The sequence below is a fragment of the Daphnia magna genome, linkage group LG1 (genome assembly GCF_020631705.1).
Source record: "Daphnia magna isolate NIES linkage group LG1, ASM2063170v1.1, whole genome shotgun sequence".
In the NCBI taxonomy this organism is placed as follows: Eukaryota; Metazoa; Arthropoda; class Branchiopoda; order Diplostraca; family Daphniidae; genus Daphnia; species Daphnia magna.
In genome coordinates this window covers 15,904,213-15,925,823 of record NC_059182.1, presented here as the reverse complement: position 1 = coordinate 15,925,823, position 21,611 = coordinate 15,904,213, and the positions used below count along the sequence as shown (strand labels likewise).

General features: G+C 45.4%; 2 protein-coding genes across 2 annotated transcripts; both read left to right on the top strand.

Annotated features, from left to right (window-relative positions):
* Positions 1 to 355: 355 nt before the first annotated feature.
* Positions 356 to 17,623, top strand: LOC116929829 (probable JmjC domain-containing histone demethylation protein 2C). The gene is made up of 19 exons (XM_032937226.2): positions 356 to 877; positions 2,365 to 2,502; positions 2,633 to 2,932; positions 3,814 to 4,050; positions 4,144 to 4,228; positions 4,311 to 4,378; positions 4,450 to 4,570; positions 8,899 to 10,144; positions 10,335 to 12,793; positions 12,902 to 13,575; positions 13,682 to 13,869; positions 13,973 to 14,357; positions 14,433 to 14,687; positions 14,770 to 15,573; positions 15,645 to 15,884; positions 15,966 to 16,260; positions 16,333 to 16,472; positions 16,547 to 16,723; positions 16,789 to 17,623. The coding sequence occupies exons 1-19, from the start codon at positions 656 to 658 to the stop codon at positions 17,050 to 17,052; spliced, it is 8,298 nt and encodes a 2,765-aa protein (XP_032793117.2). The 5' UTR covers positions 356 to 655; the 3' UTR covers positions 17,053 to 17,623.
* Positions 17,624 to 17,696: 73 nt separating this feature from the next.
* LOC116932062 (transmembrane protein 256 homolog) lies at positions 17,697 to 18,771 on the top strand. The gene is made up of 4 exons (XM_032939815.2): positions 17,697 to 17,857; positions 17,957 to 18,134; positions 18,198 to 18,319; positions 18,481 to 18,771. Exons 1-4 carry the CDS (start codon positions 17,783 to 17,785, stop codon positions 18,622 to 18,624), a joined length of 519 nt encoding a protein of 172 aa, XP_032795706.2. The 5' UTR covers positions 17,697 to 17,782; the 3' UTR covers positions 18,625 to 18,771.
* The last annotated feature ends 2,840 nt before the right edge of the window (positions 18,772 to 21,611 follow it).

Below are 21,611 nucleotides of genomic sequence, written 5' to 3'. Positions count from 1 at the left end.
TATGCAAACTAGTTTGGCGTTAGCAATTTCCGATAATTTTGCAACGTCATTTAATTGATAAATTCCGCATGTAGTCGTGAAAATCCATCTTTGCATTTTTATATTTCTTTCATTAAAAAAATTACTCCTTAAAGCTTTCATGATTGATGATAGATGGCAGCAGGTTGTTCGTGTTTTTTTTGGCGCGCTACGTGGACTCTGTTGTTGGGTCAGCTATTCGAGCCACATCCCCCTTTTTTCCCTCCCATCCTTTTTTTGTTTGCTCCTTCTTTGCCTGGCTCGTGCTTGTTAGCTAATACCTCCATCAGAGGCGCTGCATGTCTGCTTAGCCTCCAGCCCTGTTTCTCATTCCCGCCCGCGAGTTGTTCTGAGCGAAGCGTTGACTGAAACTGTGCGTATCGCCGTCTCTGCGTTTCTAGGTGTGAAACATGGTTTTCCTATTGAATTGCTGCCAAAAGTACAAGATGTGATCGTAGTGAGGTGAAATCAGTATCAAATGTGCAAAACGACGTCTACTTGAACCAGATACGACCAATATTTTACCGTTTATAGAGTGAACGTTAACCCTGAGACCTCACGTACACATTCATGACTGGTTGGACGACGTTGTTGGTGCGTCGTTTCTCGTGAATGCGATGCAATACGTCGTCGTTCGATGGCGCAAAACCGTTGTCGTAAGGATATCGTCGGCAAGAGGTTCTTGTGCGTTTCATCCAATTCAATCAACGGTGGTGGCCAATCTTCATCTCCAATCAAAAGTGCCATCCACCAACAACAACAACAACGTACAACACAAAACGAACCAGCTCGCTGGGCCTGGCGGGCGGGCGTGATTCGTGCTGCTACACACCACAACACCGACCAACACGACCTGCAGGTATGATTTTGTTCCGAAATAACTTTTTTTGTTGTTTAGAATTCCTTGGGCTATTTTCCGAAATTTTCAGTAGGGAAAACTAGCTACTACAACTATTATGCATATCTTTCGTAGAAAAAACCCAATTACTTGTTGATGAGATTTAACGGAACAAGAAGAGAATACCTTGAAGTTGTTTAATGATATTCTCGGTCAAGAAAGAAGAAAAAAAAAAGTTATGATTACACAGAGAATGTTGTTTAGTAGGGTTCGTCCAACTAAACCTGTACAGGTAATATTCGTTTTTTTTTTCGACAGGTGATAAACAATTCCCCCAAAAGCCTATCCCCATTGAGTGCTTCCGCATCCACACGAGGTGGGGATTTGTGCATTTCTAATGCTTCCCTAACTACGACGTATGAGACATTTTAGGCCGGATAAAGTTTGCAGATTCAAAGTCTTTGTTTATTATGAGAGGGTTTCACGGTGTACTCGAAAAGTCACCAGATTGATCAGAAGGACCTCCCCTACGTCTTTGAAAGAATATATTTTTTTGTATCATAAAACACACATGAAAAAAAGAGGGTTTTTTTTTTTTCTTTTTATGAAGGGAAAAAGGAATGATTTATTTGTCTTTTAGCCGTTTGGACAGGTTCCAACGGTCCTTTTTGGAACAGAAGGGAAGACGTTGAATATTAATGCAACGAATGTTGGTGGGTAGCTAGAAACCAGTCTGATAAACGTAGAGAGAAAGAAGGAAAGGGTGAAACAAGAGAAACTTTCTAAAAACAAAAAATGAAGTGGAGAAAAGAGGCCGTTGACTTGTTTAAACGTAGCCAGAACCGAGAAGATTCATCAGCATCACTCAAAACGGGATTAGAATCAATACTTAACACGAGAGCGAACCCCCCCCAAAAAAATCCCACAGATCTTCCATGACATTTTGCCGTTTATCCGTGTCGACTCTACAGGTCAACTAGTTCGAAGAAAGAGAATATCGATCCCTTTCTGACACACACACACACATTCCGTATTTTTGAGCCAATTTTCCACAGTTTACCGATCGTAGCATTCCGACGGCCGTGCCCAGTTGCAATACAGAGCTGTTGTCTACAGCATACGTTGCCGTGCAGAACCGCGTTCATAGGGTAAAGGAGATCCCAAGTTATTGATTTTCAATGCCCTGGGCGCCTCTCTCGGTTGGAGAAAGGGGAAAAAAAAGAGGCACTTGACTGGCTTTTTCGCTCCCGTCCCTATCCTTCTCGGCTCACATACAACAAACAAAAGAATCCCGGCCGTTGCACTCGGTCTTGCGTCGTACTGAAAAAGGAAAAACTCCACCTTCTTCAACCCTCCCAATTTTTTGTTGTTGTTTTCCGTGAGGGGCTCCTTTAAAAAAAAAAATCAAATCAAAAACTTTTGTATTGTGACGTCACATGCATCTGCTATCGACAGGAAAGGTTCTCTTAATTTATCGATCTTCTTTCTATCCTCGCGACCCTTTGCAGTTACTTCTGGAATACGACGATCAAAGCTGGGATCAGCGTGAATGGACCCATATTCACCAAACGGGGGTGTTTCACGTCTTCCTTGTCGAGCACGACCTTTGGTGGGCGGGGACGCAGCAACAACTTTGTCCAGCATTGGTATGTCGACATTGAAAGATTTAATAGCGGAAGTAGCAGAACACAATTTTCTCAATGAATAAAATTAAAGCGATGAATAAAACAAAACTTGTAACGCATTATTGGAATCAAATTTTCTTCTTTAATGCAGGCGTTCAGCAGTTTGGTGAATCGGAGTCGTGTGGTGTTTCAATTACCAACGTCATCTGGTCCGGTTGACGAAGAAGAGGTCGACGGATCATTGCATCCGAGTGGCGTTGCTAGGACAATTGGTGGCAGTGTTGATCGTAGTGACGGTGAAACGAAACGAAACCAGTGCGCCGATTTAGCATCGGATCGAAAGAAAAACACAGCGTGTGCTAATAAAAAAACAGTGTCATTAGTGGCTGTTGAATTCCTGTTGGACCAGCAGCGTTCCTTCCTTCCATCATCTCGTCTGCAACCTTTCCAGGTAAAAATTTAGACAGCGAAAAGAGAAAAATACACGCGCACAAACAAACTTTCTACCGATCCGTTGGCCGTCCTCTTGCTCGTTGACCCCGGCTAACATAAAAATAGCACACAGGCTCTCTTTCTCGTTTGTCTGTATTTCTCCCTATACATTGCTGTGCGCAAGATCCAGCAGCGCACGTGACTCCCCGCTCTATTTTGCTTCCCGCCTCCCGCAAAGGAGGCTATGAATATCAAAATTGCTGGCCAAAAAGGAAACATAAAAGGCAACCCCCCCTCACTCCCCCATGGTGCTATCAGTTTCTGCTTCACTTTGGCGTTTTTACATTTGAAAATAAAGACCCTCTTTTTTTTTTTTTTTTTTTGTTCTTCCGGTCTGGCAAAACGTTAGCATTCCAATTTGACGGGTCCGTGCATATCAAATATTGACACTGTTCAAAGTGTGTGTGTCTGCATTGACCTTGAAATGTCCATAGTTTGTCTGACTTCCGTTCTAAGGGATCCCATTTGCATTTCAGAATGATGAAACATTTGAAACCCCTACAGGAAAACTGTGGACGATACTCGACTTTCGTGTTATCCGTAATAGATTTATTCGCATCTTATCAATAAACTTTCGATAATCAGTGGCCTGATTTTAAACTTGCCACTGTCGCAATCGACTTATGATAAAATAAAATGAAAAGATAGATGATGTACCCCATAGACCCAACTTGTTTTGAATATCCGTTTTCAAGAGAAAGATACTTTTGAAATAATTTTTTTATTTATTCCGCCATTAGGATGCGATTTCATTATTAATGAAGTTTCAAAAGGATCAGGAAATCGGTTTTCTCTTTCTCTAATGCATCCCTTTTTTTTTTTTGCGTTTTATTTGAGCAGGATTGGGAGTCGTTCGGTTGGTCTAGCCCTGCCGAGCATCAGAATCGATCGCATCCGACATCTTCCTCACAGGCAGTCAGAGAAGCCGTGCGGAAGTGGGCGGAACTTCAAGCCGGGCAGCGGATTCTGGTCACTACACCTTCAGTCGTTGTAGGCTACCGTTGTCAGGTGTACCGGTCCGAAGGAGCCACCCAGTGGTACACGGCCGTCATTGTCGGTCTCGACGAAGAGACAGGGGTATGCCATCAAAATTCACGCACCGTCACGTTCATTGCAACAATTCTATTATTTATTTTTGTTTTTTCTTGTGGTTGTTACTGACGTCACCAGGAACTGACCTTGACAGACGACACTGTGCTTGAAGAGCACTACGAAGACCCTCGTTTGCTTCAAATCAAATTGCTAGGAGAAGGAGGTCTTAACATTTATTATTATTGCTATTCTTTACCGCCTAAGAGATCAAACTTCACAACGTCGTGTTTTGAATTTATTTTTAGTTGTTGAATCCATCTTGAGAGGTGAAACAGTAGGCATCACATCCAGACGCTCGAGAGCTTCATCTCAGGTAAAACAGATGATTGGATTGCATTTTAAAAAGAGTTAATCTTTTTTTTATACCTGGCTGTATGTGCTTAGGCGGGGAAAGTGGTTCATTCATCGTTGGTCAGTCTAGCAGCACCTCACCATCCAGCAACGAAACGTGGGAGTGGTGTCGCCGCAGTCCGCCCAGGAGACCGGAACGATACCACACCGAAAAGTAAGCAAAAAAAAAACAAACAAAAAGCTAAAGGTCATCAACGATATGCGGGATTAGACAGACATAGGAAAAGAGAGACCTGTATAATTCGATCGACGCTTTCTTCCCGGGGCTTTTTTTTTGTTGTTGTTGTTGTTGTTGTTTTTTTTGTTGAGGGGTGGTTTTAGAAACTAGCACAACAACAACACAAGTTTTGTGTTCTTTTTTTTCTTTATTTTTTTGAGGCCGGAGGAGGAGTCTGCCGTGTGCCGCCAAACCGACTTGGCTTCAATAGTCAACCGGACTCAGTAGAAACAAGTTGGTTTGTGGTGGGTTGTTGTGGGTTGCGCAGACGGTGAGTTTGTTTGTCTTTTATTGTAACGAGAAAAAAAAAATCCTTCAGTAATGATGATGGCCGATTCCGTAAAGAATTCTCCTTGCCCCCCTTTTAAAATTTGTCTTTAAAGAATTGAAAGAAAAGAAAAAAAACTTTCTCCACCTGGCGGGCAACGTGAGTCATTGCTCCCGATGGTGACTCGGCCGCCGCCGCCGCCGCCATGGTGTTGTCATAGAAACGAGTACGTGTGTGTGTGTGTGCTCTATCTTTCCGATTGTGTATGGCCGTATAGACTATTCAAGTTTAACGACCCCTTCCGTTTATTTTATTTTTCTTTGCTAAACGAACTGCTACTAGAAGAAGAAGTATAGTAGTTAGTACCATGTTCCGCGCTAGTTTCTCGGCTCTCTTTTTTATAATGTTCTCTTTGACCGGTTATCCGGATGGGATAGAGAAAGAAGAGGGAGAAAAAGAGGTGGTTTCTCCTCTTTCATTCTCTTTGCATTCATCCGTTCCCTTTTGGGATGGTATTCGAACCCGCTGGCGTCGAACGGAATGAGGCAATCTTATCATCTCGTTCACGTCCCGTCGTTTCGGGGCTGCGCAGCCCCTCTCTCTCTCTCTCTCTCTCTTTTTCTCTCTACACAGTACACCTGCCATTTTGGCTTCTCAGTCAGTTCGGTTTGGTGTTGTTGGCCTTGATTTCTCCATCAATCCGCCATTTTCTTGCGATGATGACAAAACTCTTGTTGTCATCAGGGTCTCCTTTTTTATGATTATTATTATTTTTTTTTTTTGCTTTTTACTTGACTTGAGAAAGAATAAGATAGGAGGCAATAAAAAGAAAACTTGTATTTCTTTTTGGGTGGAATTTGCCATCGGAAAACGATGTCGTGGCTGAGCCAAATAAAAAGGAAAGAAAAAAAAGGAGGGGGCCGCATGACGTCACGGGGCTTTGCCGCGACTGCTGATTGGTCGCTGCGAAGCCTCCTTGGCTGACTTGGCATTCTCCCTCCCTTCAGGTCCCCCCTCCCCCTCTCATTGCACACACACACACACACACGCACACTTTTCCCCATCCAGCTGTGTGGTTCAGTTCAGTTCAGTCGCGCCAAGATGGCGGAGAACAAGCTGTGATTGCCCGTCTCGTGTGTGTGTGTGTGTATCTGTGTGCTCTTCTACGTCTCTCATTCTCTTTTTCACATTCTAGCGAACAGTGTAGTTGTTTTTGGTGTGACAGTGCCAAGACGACATTACGGATTAACTCGATCGAACCACGCCATTATACAAACGTTTCGGGGGACTGTGCTTCATCATCAAAAAACGGCAAACAAAGTGAATGTCGAGCTTTTCTAGTGTATTACATGCAGTGGTGGCAATTCCGGTATAGCAAGCTATGTTTTAGCCTCTTTTTCTTGCTTATTTCGTGTGTCCCTGTCGTGCTTCTGTGAGGGAGCTGCCGGCGTGGCCGCGTGGCTGCCAACTTTGTCAGTCGCCATTTCTATAGATGATGAGGCATATAAAGATACTCTAGTTATTGTAAGTAGCACTAGTCAATTAAATTTGATAAAACACACGCACACGTTGCCCGGATGTAACAGATGGCCCATGCATCTCTTCATCGTTAAAAGGAAAAAGAAAATAGTTTTTTCTTTTCTTCTTTTTTTTTTTTTTGTCAGTAATTCACCACACCAAGTTGGTGAAAGGGACAAAAGAATAAACCTTCTCCCTTATACCTTCGGGGCCGTATAGTTCCATGCATTTCGGTTAAGAAAGCGACGAGGGGTGGAAACATGTCCGCAGGTTCTCTCTGTCGCCTCTGTGTTTAAAAAAAAAGGAACTTTTCTCCCGTTACTTCGTAAGTCTCTTTTTTTTTTGATTGCCTGGTCAAGGTGAACTTTGGAGTAGTCGGGATAAAAGAACGAAACCGGTTATCGTGTCTGCCACTCCTCCTTGATTCTCTTCAACACTCGAGCCGTTTTGTGTGTGTGTTGTTCAAATTCTTGTTTTGTTGAGAGAATGAAAAAAGTTAAGAACCAAACTCGAGGGCAAAAGAATTGGCAATGTCGAATTTAAATGTCTTAGAGAAAGGCGAATGTAGTTCAAACAAACGAGTGTAGTATGACCTTCATAGATCATGTCCATGTGGCAACGTGGACACCCATCCATTGCAGACATACATACGAAACAAATAAAAAAAATAAGTTTCTGTTTATTGCTATTATTGTTACTTATAGCACATTTGGTCATTTATTTATGTCTTTTCTTCATTTTCAAGACCGCCCTCTTTTGTGTTTAGTTGTGTGTCTGACCCATTTCGTTATGTGGAGAGGCTCCTGAGGCAAAATGGACTCAACTGAGGGGCGTTAAGAACTAAAAAAAAAAAAAAAGGAAGAAGAAGAAAGAAAGAAAAAAGTGTAGTAGTGTATGTAGTGTGTGTAGTGTGGTTGGGGTTTTGTGTTGGCAAGGTCGAATAGAGGTCAAAAATATCCACCCCCATCAATCTAACGGGTTTTGTAGGTCCAGCCAAAAATCCCGATGGCATCAAACGACAATCATTTGGGAGCCCTTTGTATGTGCAAAAGGGTCATAGACGGAAACACACACAGAGACTACCTTGTATGGAATTGTGTGTGTGTGTTGAGTATGCTGTGTGTATATCTCGTGTCGTCGTGACTGGCCCGCAGGGCCTCTTTTTTTTTCTTTCTCTTTATGTATTTTTTTTATTTTATTTTATGTTTCTTTCTTTCTCTGCGCCATCTTGGCCATCACCCTTGTTTTTGTCAGCCGTTTCGTGTTCAGCCGAATGGTGGGAAGAGGCAAGAGAACGGATGAAAAGTGTGCGAAGGGAAACTATCTTTCCTAAAATGGGAGAAGGGCGATCAATAATGCAAGACGGGTGTAGGGTGGCATGACGGAGAAGGAAAAAGAGAGAGAGAGAGAGAATCTAAACTTTTCTTCTTCTTTTTAATTTTTGCTGGAACAATAGATCTCTTCTGCCCTCGAGTCAGCACATTTTCTTTCTTTTCCATCGTTCCGGTTTTCCCAGTCTTTCTTGTTTCTTCCTCCCATTTCTTGTTTTCTTTTCTTTTTTTCCCCTCTTTTGCCAGCTTACAACTTGTTGTTTCTCTCGTCCTCCGCCATTATTGATTACATAGGAGGAAAGAGGGAGAGAAAAGATTCTTTTAGGCTATTCTGGGTGGATGATTATTATCTGATTGTGTATATACCCCCGGTATCTTACCCTCTCTTGGCTCGGAAGGTCATCAGCCAAAAAGCATTCCGCCAAATCGTTGCCGATTCGACGACGTCTTACTCGTTCCCGTTGCCAAGAGAGGCCAATCCGAGCGCCCTCTAGCTCAATTTCGAGAAACAAAAAGGCAAGCCAGGTGTCTTTTCATTCCTTGCCAACGACACACACACACACAGCGTTTTTTTTTTTTTTTTGCCCAGTTTGGGTTGTTGGCTAGACATATCGAAATTAGAGTGGTTGACCCGGATTAAACAAAAATTATCTCTTCAAAAAAAAATGTTGTTGCTTCTTTCCTTCACGGTCTGGGTCGTAGCTGTTTACTTTTAAGTTATTGTGTTGACTTTTCATCCAACCTGGTGTAGGTATCAGCCGGCTATTTCCGTGCTCCAGCTCTCTTGCTAAACATCTTACTCTTTTTTAAGCTTTGCCGGAGCTCTCCATTTTTCTCCCAAGAGTGAGCGAGCGCGTGTAAAAATCTATGTCGGGAACTTTTCTTCGTTGTCGTTTTTTTTTCTTCTTTTTCGTGAGATAGTTGTGTTGTTTGTGGCGTGTGGATCATTGGCCTGGTCTTGAACATTGGCTTAGAAAGATGAAGAGAAAGCGTCACTTGAAGGTTATTGGCCTGTAAAGAGGGCGTCATTTCTTTAAAACGAGGATTGTTGTTGTTGTTTTTATTAGACCGTAGAATTACATTTGCGTGTCGTGAAATTTGGTTGACGGATTTTCTTTTTCTTTTTGTTGGAATTGGGAAACATTCAGGCAAGGTGATCCGGAGCAGCCCGTCCAAGGTCAACAACAGTTGCAGCAGCAGCAACAGCAGTGGTAGTAACAGTTACAGAGAACGGAAACGCAAGGCGAACTGCGCTTTGGAATCGGACGACGAAGCTGTCGTAGGCGGTTCGTCGGTCAAGTCGAAACCGGAAGCCCCGAACGAGGAGAAGGCTATCGCAACTCGTCCAGTGTCGAATAGTTGTGAATCTGTCGGATTACCCTCCGTCAAGACGTCGTCCTCGTCGGTGGAGATAATCCCCGTGGTCAGTGCAGCAACAACGACGCTAGTCGTCGGATCGAGATCGTCTGAGACGACGACGAGCAGCAGCAGCAGTAGTGCCGTTTGTAGTGAATCGTCGTCGTCCGTCAGCGCCAGCGTGGCGACTTCCGCGCCACCATCCGTTGTGTCCGTCACGGAGAGTGACAGGGGAGGGCGGCTCCGCGACAAGAACACTATCAGCAAAGACGCCAGCGTGTCTTATCCGGGCGGATTAGCCGGTGGTGGTGGTGGTGGTGTTGGTGGTAGTGGCGGACTCGTGATATTTCCTGTACCACCACGGACAGGAGCACCGGGAGCCACAGTTCCTCCGCCTATCCAGCAGCAGCATGACAGGCCTTACAACTCAGTAATCTCGGCTGCTTCCAATAGCCACACCGCCGCTGCTGCTGCGGCAGCAGCTGCAGCCGCCGCCGCTGCCGCCGCCGTTCACTCGCCAGCTTCCGCCATGGAACGCGAACGAGAAAGGGAGCGGTTTGAGGAGGAACAACGGGAGCAACGCGACCGAGAAAGCGGTGTCAGTAATCTCAGTCGTGGCGGTGGCGGCGGTCCAGCGGGGGGCGCTCAAAAGAGATCGCCAGCGTCGTCGCCGTCATCGGCTGCTGCCAGATCGACGGCGGCTATCAAGAGAGGAGCCCCAGAGCCAACGTATTCGCAAGCTTCTGCGGGCGGGGGAGGAGCAGCAGGAGGAGGAGGTAGTGTTGGACCACCTGGAACCATGTACGGTCACTACCTGCCAACTGGTTTAACTCACTCCGGTTCCCTGCCATTTGGCTTGTCGCCAAACATGGCCAATTTCTCGCCACATCATTCTGTTGCCGCCGCCGAAATCTATTGGAAGATGCATCACAACCTCATCAACAATCACGCTCAGGTGGCGGCTGCTGGACAGCCATCTCACGAGGAATTGTATATGGCTCACGAACGAGAACGCGAGAGGTTGGAACGCGTGGCAAGGTAACATTTTTGTAATCCATATTGGACATTACAAAACTTAATGGTTGTTGTTGGTTCTGATAACGATGAAATATCGGGCTGGTAGATGCATATCATATCGTGCCTATACCAGAGATAAGCGCACGGTTGAGTGATAAGCTGAAGCGAGTGATAATTAGTTGTTGATAATTACTCGTTGTGTTTCTTGTAGGGAGCGTGAAAGGGAGCGTAGAGAATTGGAGGCCAAGGAGCAGCAACAACAACGCGAAAGGGAACGTGAACGCGAGAGAATGGATAAGGAGCGTATGGAACGCGAGCGCCACAAACAAGCTGTCGATCAACATTTTGAAGAGTCGTTGATGCGTTACCATCGACAATTCAATGAGCTGAAAACGGGAGCGGGGCCCGGGGGAGGAGGCGTTCCACCGTCGGCTCCGTGGAATCCCCCGACTATGCCTGTCAAGAGTCAGGTGCCGCAACAGCAGCAGCAACAACAACAGCAACATCAATTAGTGATGACGATGAGTGGAGGAGGTGGCGGAGGCGGCAGTAGTCAAGCCCCACCCAGTCATATCAACAGTCAGGAGCGTGACAAAGACAAGGACAATCGGGAAAGATACATGGCTGCCTACAATTTAGCCATCGATCGAGATCGTGAACACCGCGAAAGAATTGCTCGCAGCGGCCAGCAACAGAGTAGTTCTAGTGGTGGCGGCGGGCCGCCTTCCAGTAATCCTTACCCTGCACTCCCTCGGGCTGATTTGAGTTTCTCTGTCCAGGGATACCAAACGGCTCCTAGTCCGTCGAATAATCAGATTCAGCATCATCATCAGCAACAACAACAACAGCAGCAGCAGCAGCAGCAATCCTTGCCCAGAAAGTCAGAACAGCAGCAACATCATCTCTCGGCAGCTGATTATTCCAAAGCCGCCAGTGGTGTTGGAGGTGGGGGCGTCATTGTTGGTCCAAGTGAACGAATCGAACGTGATACCATGCGCCCCGATCATCGTGAACAGATGCAAAGGTCATTTGAATTGCAACAGCAGCAGCAGCAACAACAACAGCAGCGTTTAGATCCTCGCGATCAGCAGCGTCAACCCACTTTGTCGTACAAACCCTACGAACAGACGCCACGCTTGGTTACCGGAGGAAGCAACAACAGTAGCAACAACAGTGGAAACAATAGCAGCAATCCCAATAACCGTACGAGTCGAAGTCCCCACCCGCAGATGACGCCTCCAACGTCCGCTGCTTCTGGTTATCCCATTCACTATGCTGGCCCCGGTCCTGGCCCTGGCCTGTCGCAGCACCCGTACAGCCCTAATCCCGCCAGCGGTGGTCGTAGCGGTCCATCCAATAGCTACATGCCTCCGCCTTCGGTGTCTCCTTCTCGGTCTCCCGCAGCGGTGGCATCGGCCGCGCACGTCCCCGCTTATCCAGCCATGAGGTACAGCCCAGCTCCTCAAACGGCACCTGCACCGTGCACTTCGCCATCTGCCAATCAGAAGAAGACGAGTCCTTCGCCCCTTCAACAACAACAGAACTTGGGGCCTGTAAATACGACCCTGTACGGCCGACCTGGATTGGCCGGCGTTCAAGTGGTTGGCTCGACGGGAATCGCGAGTGGAACACCGGTCCAGTGTAGATCGGATCAAACGATTCCGCTTTCGTTGATAACACCGAGCAAATCGAACCAGGTGGAATCGGCACCTCCGCCAGCTCATACGGCCCGTAACGTCGACCGAGATCGCGAGCGTGAGATGCGAGAACGTGAAAGGGATGTGAGGATATATCCGCACAACGCCTTCTCGCCATTATCTCATCAACTTCCACCGCCTCAGCCCCTTTTGAACAGTGCCGCAAGCAACAGGGGCGCTCCGATTGCTGGACCACCGATGCCCCAACAGCAGCCCCTCGATTTGGGAACATACAGGGAAGATTCTCCCATTCCGCTCATTTCATCCGCCCGCCTATCGACTGGTGAAGCGCAAGTAAAGAAAACACGGCCAGAACCGCAACAGCAGCAACAACAACAACTTCACCACCATCAGCAGCAGCAACAGCAGCAACAACAACAGCAGCAGCAGCAGCAGCCACCACCTCCTACGCCACAAATTCCCATGCCTGCTTATCCCAGTCTTGGGCCAGTTGGTTTCCCTGGAGCGCCATTGATGAGCGTGGCTGCTTTAATTGATGCTGGGTATACCAACGTGACTGGTAGCACTGGTCAAGGTAAACCACCTAGTAATGCAGCCAGTACCTTCTCAATGGGTTTGGCTCCTCCACGCCATCTGTCGGATACTCCTCCTCTCTTGGTGTCTACCGTACCTGCAGTTTCTAATCCGATCGATCGTCCGGCCGAAGTTTCTAATCGCCCGATGATCATCAAGAATGAACCCGGCGTCGAGGCGGCTTCTACGTCTTGTCCGCCACTTGTTGAACAAGATCGAGTTACTGCTTCTGTAAGCCGGTCACCTCCCGTTGTTCCGGCACCTGTCGTCAAACAGGAAGAAGTCAAAGTCAAACAAGAGCCGATTCCGGTGACGCAGTCTAATAACACCACATGGAGTAATCCGGGAAGTAGTAATAATACCACTACGTCCAACAACAGCAACAGCGCAAAACCAGCAGTGCACAAGTTAAAGAAGGCTTGGATTCAACGACACACTGGTACGTTTATTTCGCTAAAATAAATTAATAAACCTTTTTACATTGATCTGACCTCAAAGTTGGCAAAAAATTAATTATTACGTCCTTATTTTTGTTTTTTCTCGTCAGGTGGAGATGAAGTTGTTGTGAAACCGTCTTTCAACAGTGTCGATGTCAAACCGGAGCCACTCGATCGGAGTAGCCCCGGCCCGCTCAAAATGGCTAGGAAAGCAACTGCTTCTGTCAAGACAGAGATCAACGGTTACGGTTCACCGCAAAACGCAACAGATGAGAGTGAGCCGACCGGATTGAGAGGGGGTTCTGCGGGAGGCAAACGGAAACCGCGAGCAACCGCTGCAGCCAATAAGGATCGTGATAAGCGAAGCAAAACTGTTGCAGCAGCGGCTGCGTCTGCCGCCGTGTCTGCGACTCCAGCCTCGTCGACTGGGGGCAGCAGTTCAGAAGCGGAGGCATCGGAATCGGAAAACGATGTGAACAACGGAGGTGGGCGCACGAAAAAAGGCGGGGCTGTAGCGGCACTCAAAGAGAGTGGTGGCAAGTCGGGTGGCGCTGGTCGCGGCTCCCTGGCTGGACGTCAGAGGAACAGTGACAGTAGTAGCAGTAGCAAGGAGGGCCAACCAGTACGTAAAGGACGAGCGGGGGGAGGAGTTCCAGGATCTTCTGGCGCCGCCGCGCCAGGAAATTCGTCTCCGTCTGGGCCTAATGCCAAATCAGGGTCAGGCAATCCGTTCAACAAACCTCCAGTGCCAGTGCTGAAGAAGAGCGGTGAAAGTTTTCTTCAGGTGAAAACCAGACAAGCATAACCATCTGGATGTGATGGCTTTTTGCGATTATCTTTATTGTTATTGACGGGTTTTCTCTTTTTTTTTTTGTTTTGTTCGTCGACAGGATGCACCGTGCTGGGAGGTCGCGCCCCGTTTGGCCAAGTGCCGTGAATGTCGTCTCACTCCCCATCAACGTCGCAGAAACGAACAGCAAAGCAATGCCAACATTTTCTGCCGCTTTTACGCTTTCCGGCGTCTAAGATACACCAAATCCGGCCAGTTGGCAATTGCTGGTTTCTCCGATCCTTTAAAGTATGTTTATTTTGTTTATCCGTGTTTTTACCTTCATGTTTGAATTTTCTCTATAAACCAATGGCCGGCCTTTTTTTTTTTCTGTTATTCCTTCTTCCTTCAGGGATGCGTCAGAAGACGATTTACGACTGTGGCTGCCTCAACCGGATAAGTCTGTGCAAGAGTTGGACGTGGACATGTCGTTGTTCCTTCTTACTCACGTTGGTGATCAGTTTTGCTGGATGGTTCAAACGGAGAAAGAAGCCAAGGCTGAGGCTTTGGCAGCTGAGACAGAGGACGGCGACACCGTTCAGCAGCAAATCGCCTGGAAGCGGGTTGTCCAGGGAGTGCGCGAAATGTGCGACGTGTGCGAAACGACACTTTTTAATTTTCACTGGGCGTGCGGCAAGTGTGGCTACGTGGTGTGCATCGATTGCTACAAAACGAGAAAAGCTGCCAAATCACCCACCAATGGAAATGGAAGTGGCAACAAAGATGACGAAAAAGAGGTAACCATTGTTTTTGTCTTGCTCTTTTGTCCGTCTCTGCGTGGACCTTGTTCAACATCTTTTGTCATCTCCCAGGAAAAGGATAAAGAACGTGATCTTCATGGTTGGTTGTACTGCACCAGTCGATCGGGGCATGACCCTGATAAGTTAATGCCGACCCAGATCATTGCTGGCAAGGCTCTGGAGTGTATGGAGCGATTAGTGCATTCCTACCGGAAGCAGTGGAACATAGTTGAATTCTGTGATTGTCCCGAAGGCAACAAATCCGTGGAAGCCAACACTATCGAGCCTAATGGTTCGGTCAACCCGGGACCGAATGGCGTCTGCAAGGTTCATCTTGAATTTGACATTTCTTTATGTTTTACTCTCATTGATTCATTGGTTTTATAATGTTTCTGTTGTTGTGCTATAGAACGCGAACGCTGGATCCTCTAAATCTGATGGATTATCAAATGGTGACGCTGAAGGGAAAAGTGTTGATTCGGAATCTGTGAAACCCGTCAATGGAAACCCATCGCAGCCCGCTGGCGATTCCAAAAATGGGGGCAACCAAATCGGTTCGTCGCTCTTAAACGTCTTGGCTGATGTGGCTTTAAACAAAGAGAAGAAATCGGGCAAATCCAAGAACGGTTACGGTCTTGCCGCCAAGGGCGAAGCTCCAGATGGATCGACTACCGCAGTTGGATACGATGGCGAATCGGATATGCCCAGCGACGAAGAAGAAGGCGGTGAACATTTCTCCACTCTTAGAGAATTACTTATCCGCCCGGCTCCCAAGACTAGCTCGGGAAAGAATTCTGAACAGAATGCACCACCTGTACCCAAACGACAACGGATGGAAACCCTTGAGGACGTCATTTCTTGCGTCATCGAAAGGGGAGTCGATCGCGAGCCTAGTCCCGAGGCTTCGGCCTCGGCCACGGCCCCTGCTGCCACGTCTGCCACTAATCCGTCTACTGCCACCGCACACACTGCTACGAGCAAAGATACAAATGGGGAGCCCGAAGAAGTTGCTGTCGATGTAGAACTAGTGCATTTCAAGCGTCGTGGAGACGCGTTTAAAACGGTGTTGAGTCGTGGAATGCTTCCTCCGCGCATCATGGTTCTTTCAGAGTCGTTAAAGGCTTACCCGGATATTCCACATTCTTGGCTTTGCACCGGCAAGTTGCTCAGATTGCACGACCCAACAAACCCAAACAATTACAAGCTCTTTCAGGTAACACATTTTCTAATTGCTCCCAAACAGCTGAGACTCTAACCTTATTTTTCTGAATGTCAATGTAACAGGATTCGTGGAAACGAGGTCAGCCAGTTATGGTCTCCGGGGTGACCCAACTAATGGATCAGGCCATTTGGCATCCGGACTCATTCCTCAAAGATTTCGGTGATGTCAAAAATGACCTCATCAATTGTTTGACCGGAAACACAGTCCCCAACCAACCCATGAAGAAATTTTGGGAAGGTTTTGAGCGTCTGACAAAGAGACTTAAAGATGATAAGGGCCAACCGATGTTACTTAAATTAAAGGTATGTTTAACGAAATAGTTTTGTGTTTTTAGTTTATTTAATGTATGTATTTGTATCTAATTTTTCACCCGATATTCGTAGGACTGGCCACCCGGTGACGATTTCGCCGAGTTGCTGCCAAGTCGTTTTAGCGACCTGATGAAGGTTCTTCCACTGGCTGAGTACACGCACCGCAACGGTCGTTTGAACTTGGCTGGCCGATTGCCCGAATGTTTCGTGCGACCGGATCTCGGCCCAAAGATGTACAACGCGTACGGCTCGGCGCTGCTATGTTCCAAGGGAACGACCAATCTTCATCTTGACGTATCGGACGCGGCCAATGTTATGGTGTACGTAGGGTTACCTAAAGAAGCCAATAGTGAAGAGCATATTAAAGGTAACACTTTTAATATCTTCTTGCCTTTTTTGTTTTACATTCCATTTCATCGCCTTATTTGTGTTTTTACAGAGGCTTTTAAGGCGGTTGAAGAGTCTGGATGCGATTTCCTCACGCGAACGAGGGTCGAATCTGGCGGCGAAATACCTGGTGCACTATGGCACATCTACCAAGCTAGAGATGCCGACCGCATTCGCGATTTTTTAAATAAGGTATTGTTGTCTTCAAAAGTAGTAAATTTTTATTTGTGTCGCACTTTCGGTATATCATGTCTTCTTTTGGTTAGGTTGCACTTGAACGAGGAGAGCGTCTAGAGCCGCATCATGACCCTATTCACGACCAAAGCTGGTATCTCGACGGGGAACTTAGAAAACGATTATATACGGATTACGGAGTCGCTGGCTATGCCATCCTTCAATGTTTGGGCGATGTTGTTTTCATTCCCGCCGGAGCGCCCCATCAGGTAAATAAATAAATCGTGTGCGGATGAAGAGTAAAGGGTTTGAATTCTGTTTCAATTTATCTTAGGTGCGGAACCTTCATAGCTGCATCAAAGTGGCGGAGGATTTCGTCTCGCCCGAGACGGTAGCTCACTGTTTCCAGTTGACGCAAGAGTTTCGTCACCTTTCAGATTCGCATACGAACCACGAGGATAAGCTGCAGATCAAGAATATCATTTATCACGCGATGAAAGATTCTATAGCAGCGCTAGCTCACGCAAAGAATATCACTTTCGCCGAACTCCTGAAAATCTACGAATCCTTTGCAAATGGCAGTGATTCAACCAATTAGTCCCAAACCGTCATCGTGCCCAAAGTCAATGTCATTGATTTGAAAAAGAAGGAATGGCGAAAATTGTTAAATTTGACAACCGTTTAAGTGAGGCTAACTATCGGAACAGATCACAACAAAGGGATATGGGCTGCACATTGTGCAATCTTGCTTACGTTGAAGGTACGTGTGCCTTGGGAGAATGAAATAGAATAGCATTGATCTCAAGTTCGGTGGGATGTGTTCTCTATCTTATCATTTTGATTTTTCTTTTCTTTTCCGACTCTTTCTCTTTTTTGGTACATGTAATTCAGCAACATTGGAAAACGTTTCCCGTCCTGTCTTTTTGTCCAGTTCGATCCCACCAATATTCAACGTGGCAGTTGTAAATACTGTAGATATTTATACATACTTGGTCTCGAAGTGGACAGTTTTGATTGTATCTTGGTCTATGTTCTCTATGAACCTGTGTTTTTCGACTTTTTTCAAAATTTTGTTTTAGACGGATGTCATTCATGTTTGTAAAACCCGTGCGGATGGATCATGCTTGTTGGTTTTGTAATTACAATACAATATCGCTTAAGAACATGGATATCATGGTATGACCTCATTATTGACACGAATGATCCATAATCAGTATTTTCGTAAGATAAGTTCGATTTTACTTCATGATTTGACAACCACAAGTCCACAACCCTATATCTCAGTTTCCTTTTTACGACTTGGCAACGCTGACATATGTTGTTGTGAAATGGATGCTGTCGAAGCTACGAAGAACTTCTTTGGCTCTTACGTTCAAAGTGCGATTGGAATTTTTTCCAGCTCGGTATAGTCGATGTCACCTTACAAATTATATTTTCCTATTATGAATTATTATTATAACCTTGTTGTATAAGACGCTCATAATTATTTATTGTTCTTACAGACTGGAAACGTAAACCCATCGACAAAAGTTGAACAAGAACTCATTCGCTTGGCTCAATTGAAGGCGGATTTAGCAGTGAATGAAATGCAGAAAATGGCACGAGTGGCGCATCCCGTGTTGAAACTAGCCGGTATTTCAGGAGCAGCTGCGGTGATATTAGGGGCATATGGTGCTCATGGTGTGTATATACTTGTGATGACTAATTCAAAAAGATGATTGATTACCATTCAATTTCTGCTAGCTTTTTTAAAAAAAGAAAGTGTTTCTAGTGAGTTTAAACAAGTATTCGAGACAGCCAACAAATACCATTTTCTACATACACTTGCACTTATGGGTGTCCCTCTTTGTCGACGGCCTCAGCTGGTAACAATAAAATTTTTACCTGCAACAACTTTGTATTAGTTGGTTTCTTAGTAAGATTAAATTAACATTAAACATCAAACATGAGCTTCTGTATTCTAAAAAAACATGCTGAATAATCTATGCAAATACTAATTAAATTTTATTTTTCTACATGGATGAAGACTGGTACACTCTTGGTACTTGGGACATTGATATTTTCTGGCACGTGCTATTATTATGCCCTTACTGAAGAACGTTGGATTCGGAAGTACACACCTTATGGAGGATTTTTGCTTATATTTGGATGGCTGTCAATGGCTCTGTAATCTGCAAGTAGTGCATTACATTGTTACGTCTTGCAAAACAAACGTTACGTTTACGGTGTGAGAATGTATAGTATCTCACATCGATATAGTCAAGAATTTTGTGTTCTGGTTGGTTTGGGTTAAAATATAAAAGCCGCTGCCAGTTTATCAGGTTGCAATAACTCTTGGTAGAACAGCGTCCTTTCATCTATGGAAACAAGTAATCAGCTTCGTCGTTCATGATATAACCGCGTTCTAAGGGATGTGGTCGTGTAGCTGAGGCAAAGAAACATGGTATCATTACGTTTAAACCTTTTTTTTTTTGTATAATTAGGGAGCAGTAACTATTTTAAAAGTTTGCTGTATATTCTTTTTGTCACTGGATGGCAGCATTTCGGGGTAATTTGCGTGAACGCTGTGATCTTTTTAAAATAAAGATTTCCAGCAAGATAGCAAAACGCACATTTTTTGTTTCAATAACCATGCTAAAAGCTGTAACTGAAATTGTAACTGGAATTTTAATTTTATGAATAACTTGTTACATGGTTTTCTTGGAACAAATCTTTCCATTTCCCATCCAAATTCCACTACTAACTTTTAGGGCTCGGCCCCGATTACCAGCTTACTACTGGAATGTACTGGCGCGACACATAAAATTTGCTTCTTAAGTTTTTTTTTTACTTAGCGCCAGTACCTTCCGGTAGTAAGCTGGTTCTCGGGTAATTGGGGCCGAGCCCAGGCTCGGCCCCCGTTCTCGAAAACCCGGGTTACCCGCGGATGGTCGCTAAAAATTGTCGAACATGGGCGGTCCGGGTAGCCTATTTGCCAAAATGGATAGGCTGGGCGGATTTGATGGGCAAACCGGGTATACCCACCGCCATCTTGGAAAATGGCGGCTTGCAAAGCACCAAGTTAAATTAAAAGGGAGATTAGCAAAAAAAAAGTTTTTGTGGCGGAAATTCAAAGCGCATGACTTGATTTATGGGAAATACCCGGGTAATCGGGTAGGAAATCGGGGCTAACTGGGTTTGAAAACGGGTAATGGAAACGGTTTTCGAAATTGTGTTACCCACATGAAAACCGTGTAGGTAGTGGGCACAAAGTCTCAAGAACCGTTACCCACCGGATCCAATTTTTTTGCCGAGAAGACCTACCCATTCGCCCTAATACCTATCCATTGGGCACGGGGCCGAGCGACAATCGGGGAGCTTTTTAGTCGATCCGGTGCTGGGATAATCTTAATCGGGGAAGTGATTTCGAAAATCCCGTTTATTTCAAAAGGCATCGTTTATTTTTGAAACTTAATTTGAGACTTATTTTGCCATCATCATGTTTCATGGACGGCTTTTTTCTGTTCTCAACTATTGTTTGTGAATGGTTTGTCCGAGCTCATCACCTTGTAGCAGACGAATTTCTGGCAGCCAACGAAATTCTTCGGCTAACAGAGACGAGCCACTTACAAACAATAATAAAATAAAAATAAACTAGATAGAACTGGGGCTAGGAAAAAAAAGGAAATGAAAGAATGAATAGGGTACCCACTGCTAGGAAGAAAAGAGGGAAATCTAAATTATAGTTATGAAAACTTAATTTTTAACGCCAAGAAGATGGTTTCCCCATAAGACGCTGCAGCCGCAGCTAGGGCTGTGGCCCGGACCAAATGGGACGGGTTTTTTCTTAAGGGGTTAAAATTAACGGGTTTTTTTCCTTAAAGGGTTTTGAACCGGGTCGACGATGCAAAAAAAATGTCCTGTCCCGCTTGACCCGTGGGTCAGAAAAAACAACCCGGGTCGGGTCATGTCCCGCGTAATTATCGGGTCAAATGCACTTTTCCTCTCTTCTTTCCAGTCTCGTCATCTGACTCAACCGTTACAACGTTTATATTTGGAAAACTTCTTTTTTTGCCAGGAGCATCGCCTGATTGACAGGATTTAGGTACATTTGGACGTTTTCTGCGAATGGTGGCCAATTTTCAAAACGATTTTTTCCACGATCCACAATATCTTTAAATTTTTTTACAATGAGCTAGAACTTGAAGTAGGAAAGCATAGCATTTTAGCATAGTCTCCAGCAGTTCAAAACTATATGTGATTTTGTTTGGCATAGAATTGTGTAAAACTTGTGTAAAAATTGTGGAAAGTGGAAAAATTGTTTTGAAAATTGGTCACCAGTCACAGCACTATATTGAGACAAACGTCCCGAGGCGCCTGTGGGTTGGTGACTTGGTGGGAGGATCTAAGTTCCCAAGTACGCAGAGAGATACCCCGATTCCTGACCGTTACTGTAGATTGCTATGTTTTTAAGCTATTCTGCTTTGTTGACTCGTAACTTAGCGTAAGAGTTAAAAACCTTCTTTGTCTTATTACTAGATGGCGCCACATCTCGGGTTAGCCCGAGAACCCCTTGAACCGTACCGAAACCCGTCCCGAAAAAAAAAATCCTTAAAGGGTTGCCTTTTATCGGGTTTTTTTTCCTTGACCCGGGATCTGACCCGGGTTTTCATGACCGGGGCCACAGCCCTAGCCGCAGCAGACCAACTTGGACACAAACAGATTAATAGAATACTGGTGTAGCCACGCTTATGGCAGGCCCTCCCATTGCCTTTTTGGCCTGAAAGTCTTTCTGGACCATAACGAAAGCGCCACAGCGGCTGTGTTGTGAACTTGTGATGTATTACGTTTTCGCTATGTTTTCGCTCATTTTCGTCGTCTGTACTTCAGAAAGTAAACAAAAAGTGGCTTAATTAATTAGTGTGAAAAAATGTATGTATAAACATATGGGTTGTTATAACAATAACAACCCTTAAAACTCAATTCATAGGTGGCAGTTACGGTTATGGGACACTTAAATCGATATCTTGCCTCGTTCTCTCACAATCGATACGCGAAATTGGCAACAACTTTTGGGAAAAAATCCGAGAGGGGGAGTTAACATGGCCGTGGCTACACCAGTATTCTATTACTCTGACACAAATGAGATTTTGCGCATTTGTGGAAAACGCGCAACGC

Coding starts and splice junctions, on each gene's coding strand:
- LOC116929829 (XM_032937226.2), top strand. CDS start 656: ATGGCGCAAAACCGTTGTCGTAAGGATATCGTCGGCAAGAGGTTCTTG. Junction 12,794..12,901: donor TTGGATTCAACGACACACTG/GTACGTTTATTT, acceptor TTTTCTCGTCAG/GTGGAGATGAAGTTGTTGTG. Junction 16,473..16,546: donor TTCGCGATTTTTTAAATAAG/GTATTGTTGTCT, acceptor TCTTTTGGTTAG/GTTGCACTTGAACGAGGAGA.
- LOC116932062 (XM_032939815.2), top strand. CDS start 17,783: ATGGATGCTGTCGAAGCTACGAAGAACTTCTTTGGCTCTTACGTTCAA. Junction 18,135..18,197: donor AGGGGCATATGGTGCTCATG/GTGTGTATATAC, acceptor AATTTCTGCTAG/CTTTTTTAAAAAAAGAAAGT. Junction 18,320..18,480: donor TTTGTCGACGGCCTCAGCTG/GTAACAATAAAA, acceptor ACATGGATGAAG/ACTGGTACACTCTTGGTACT.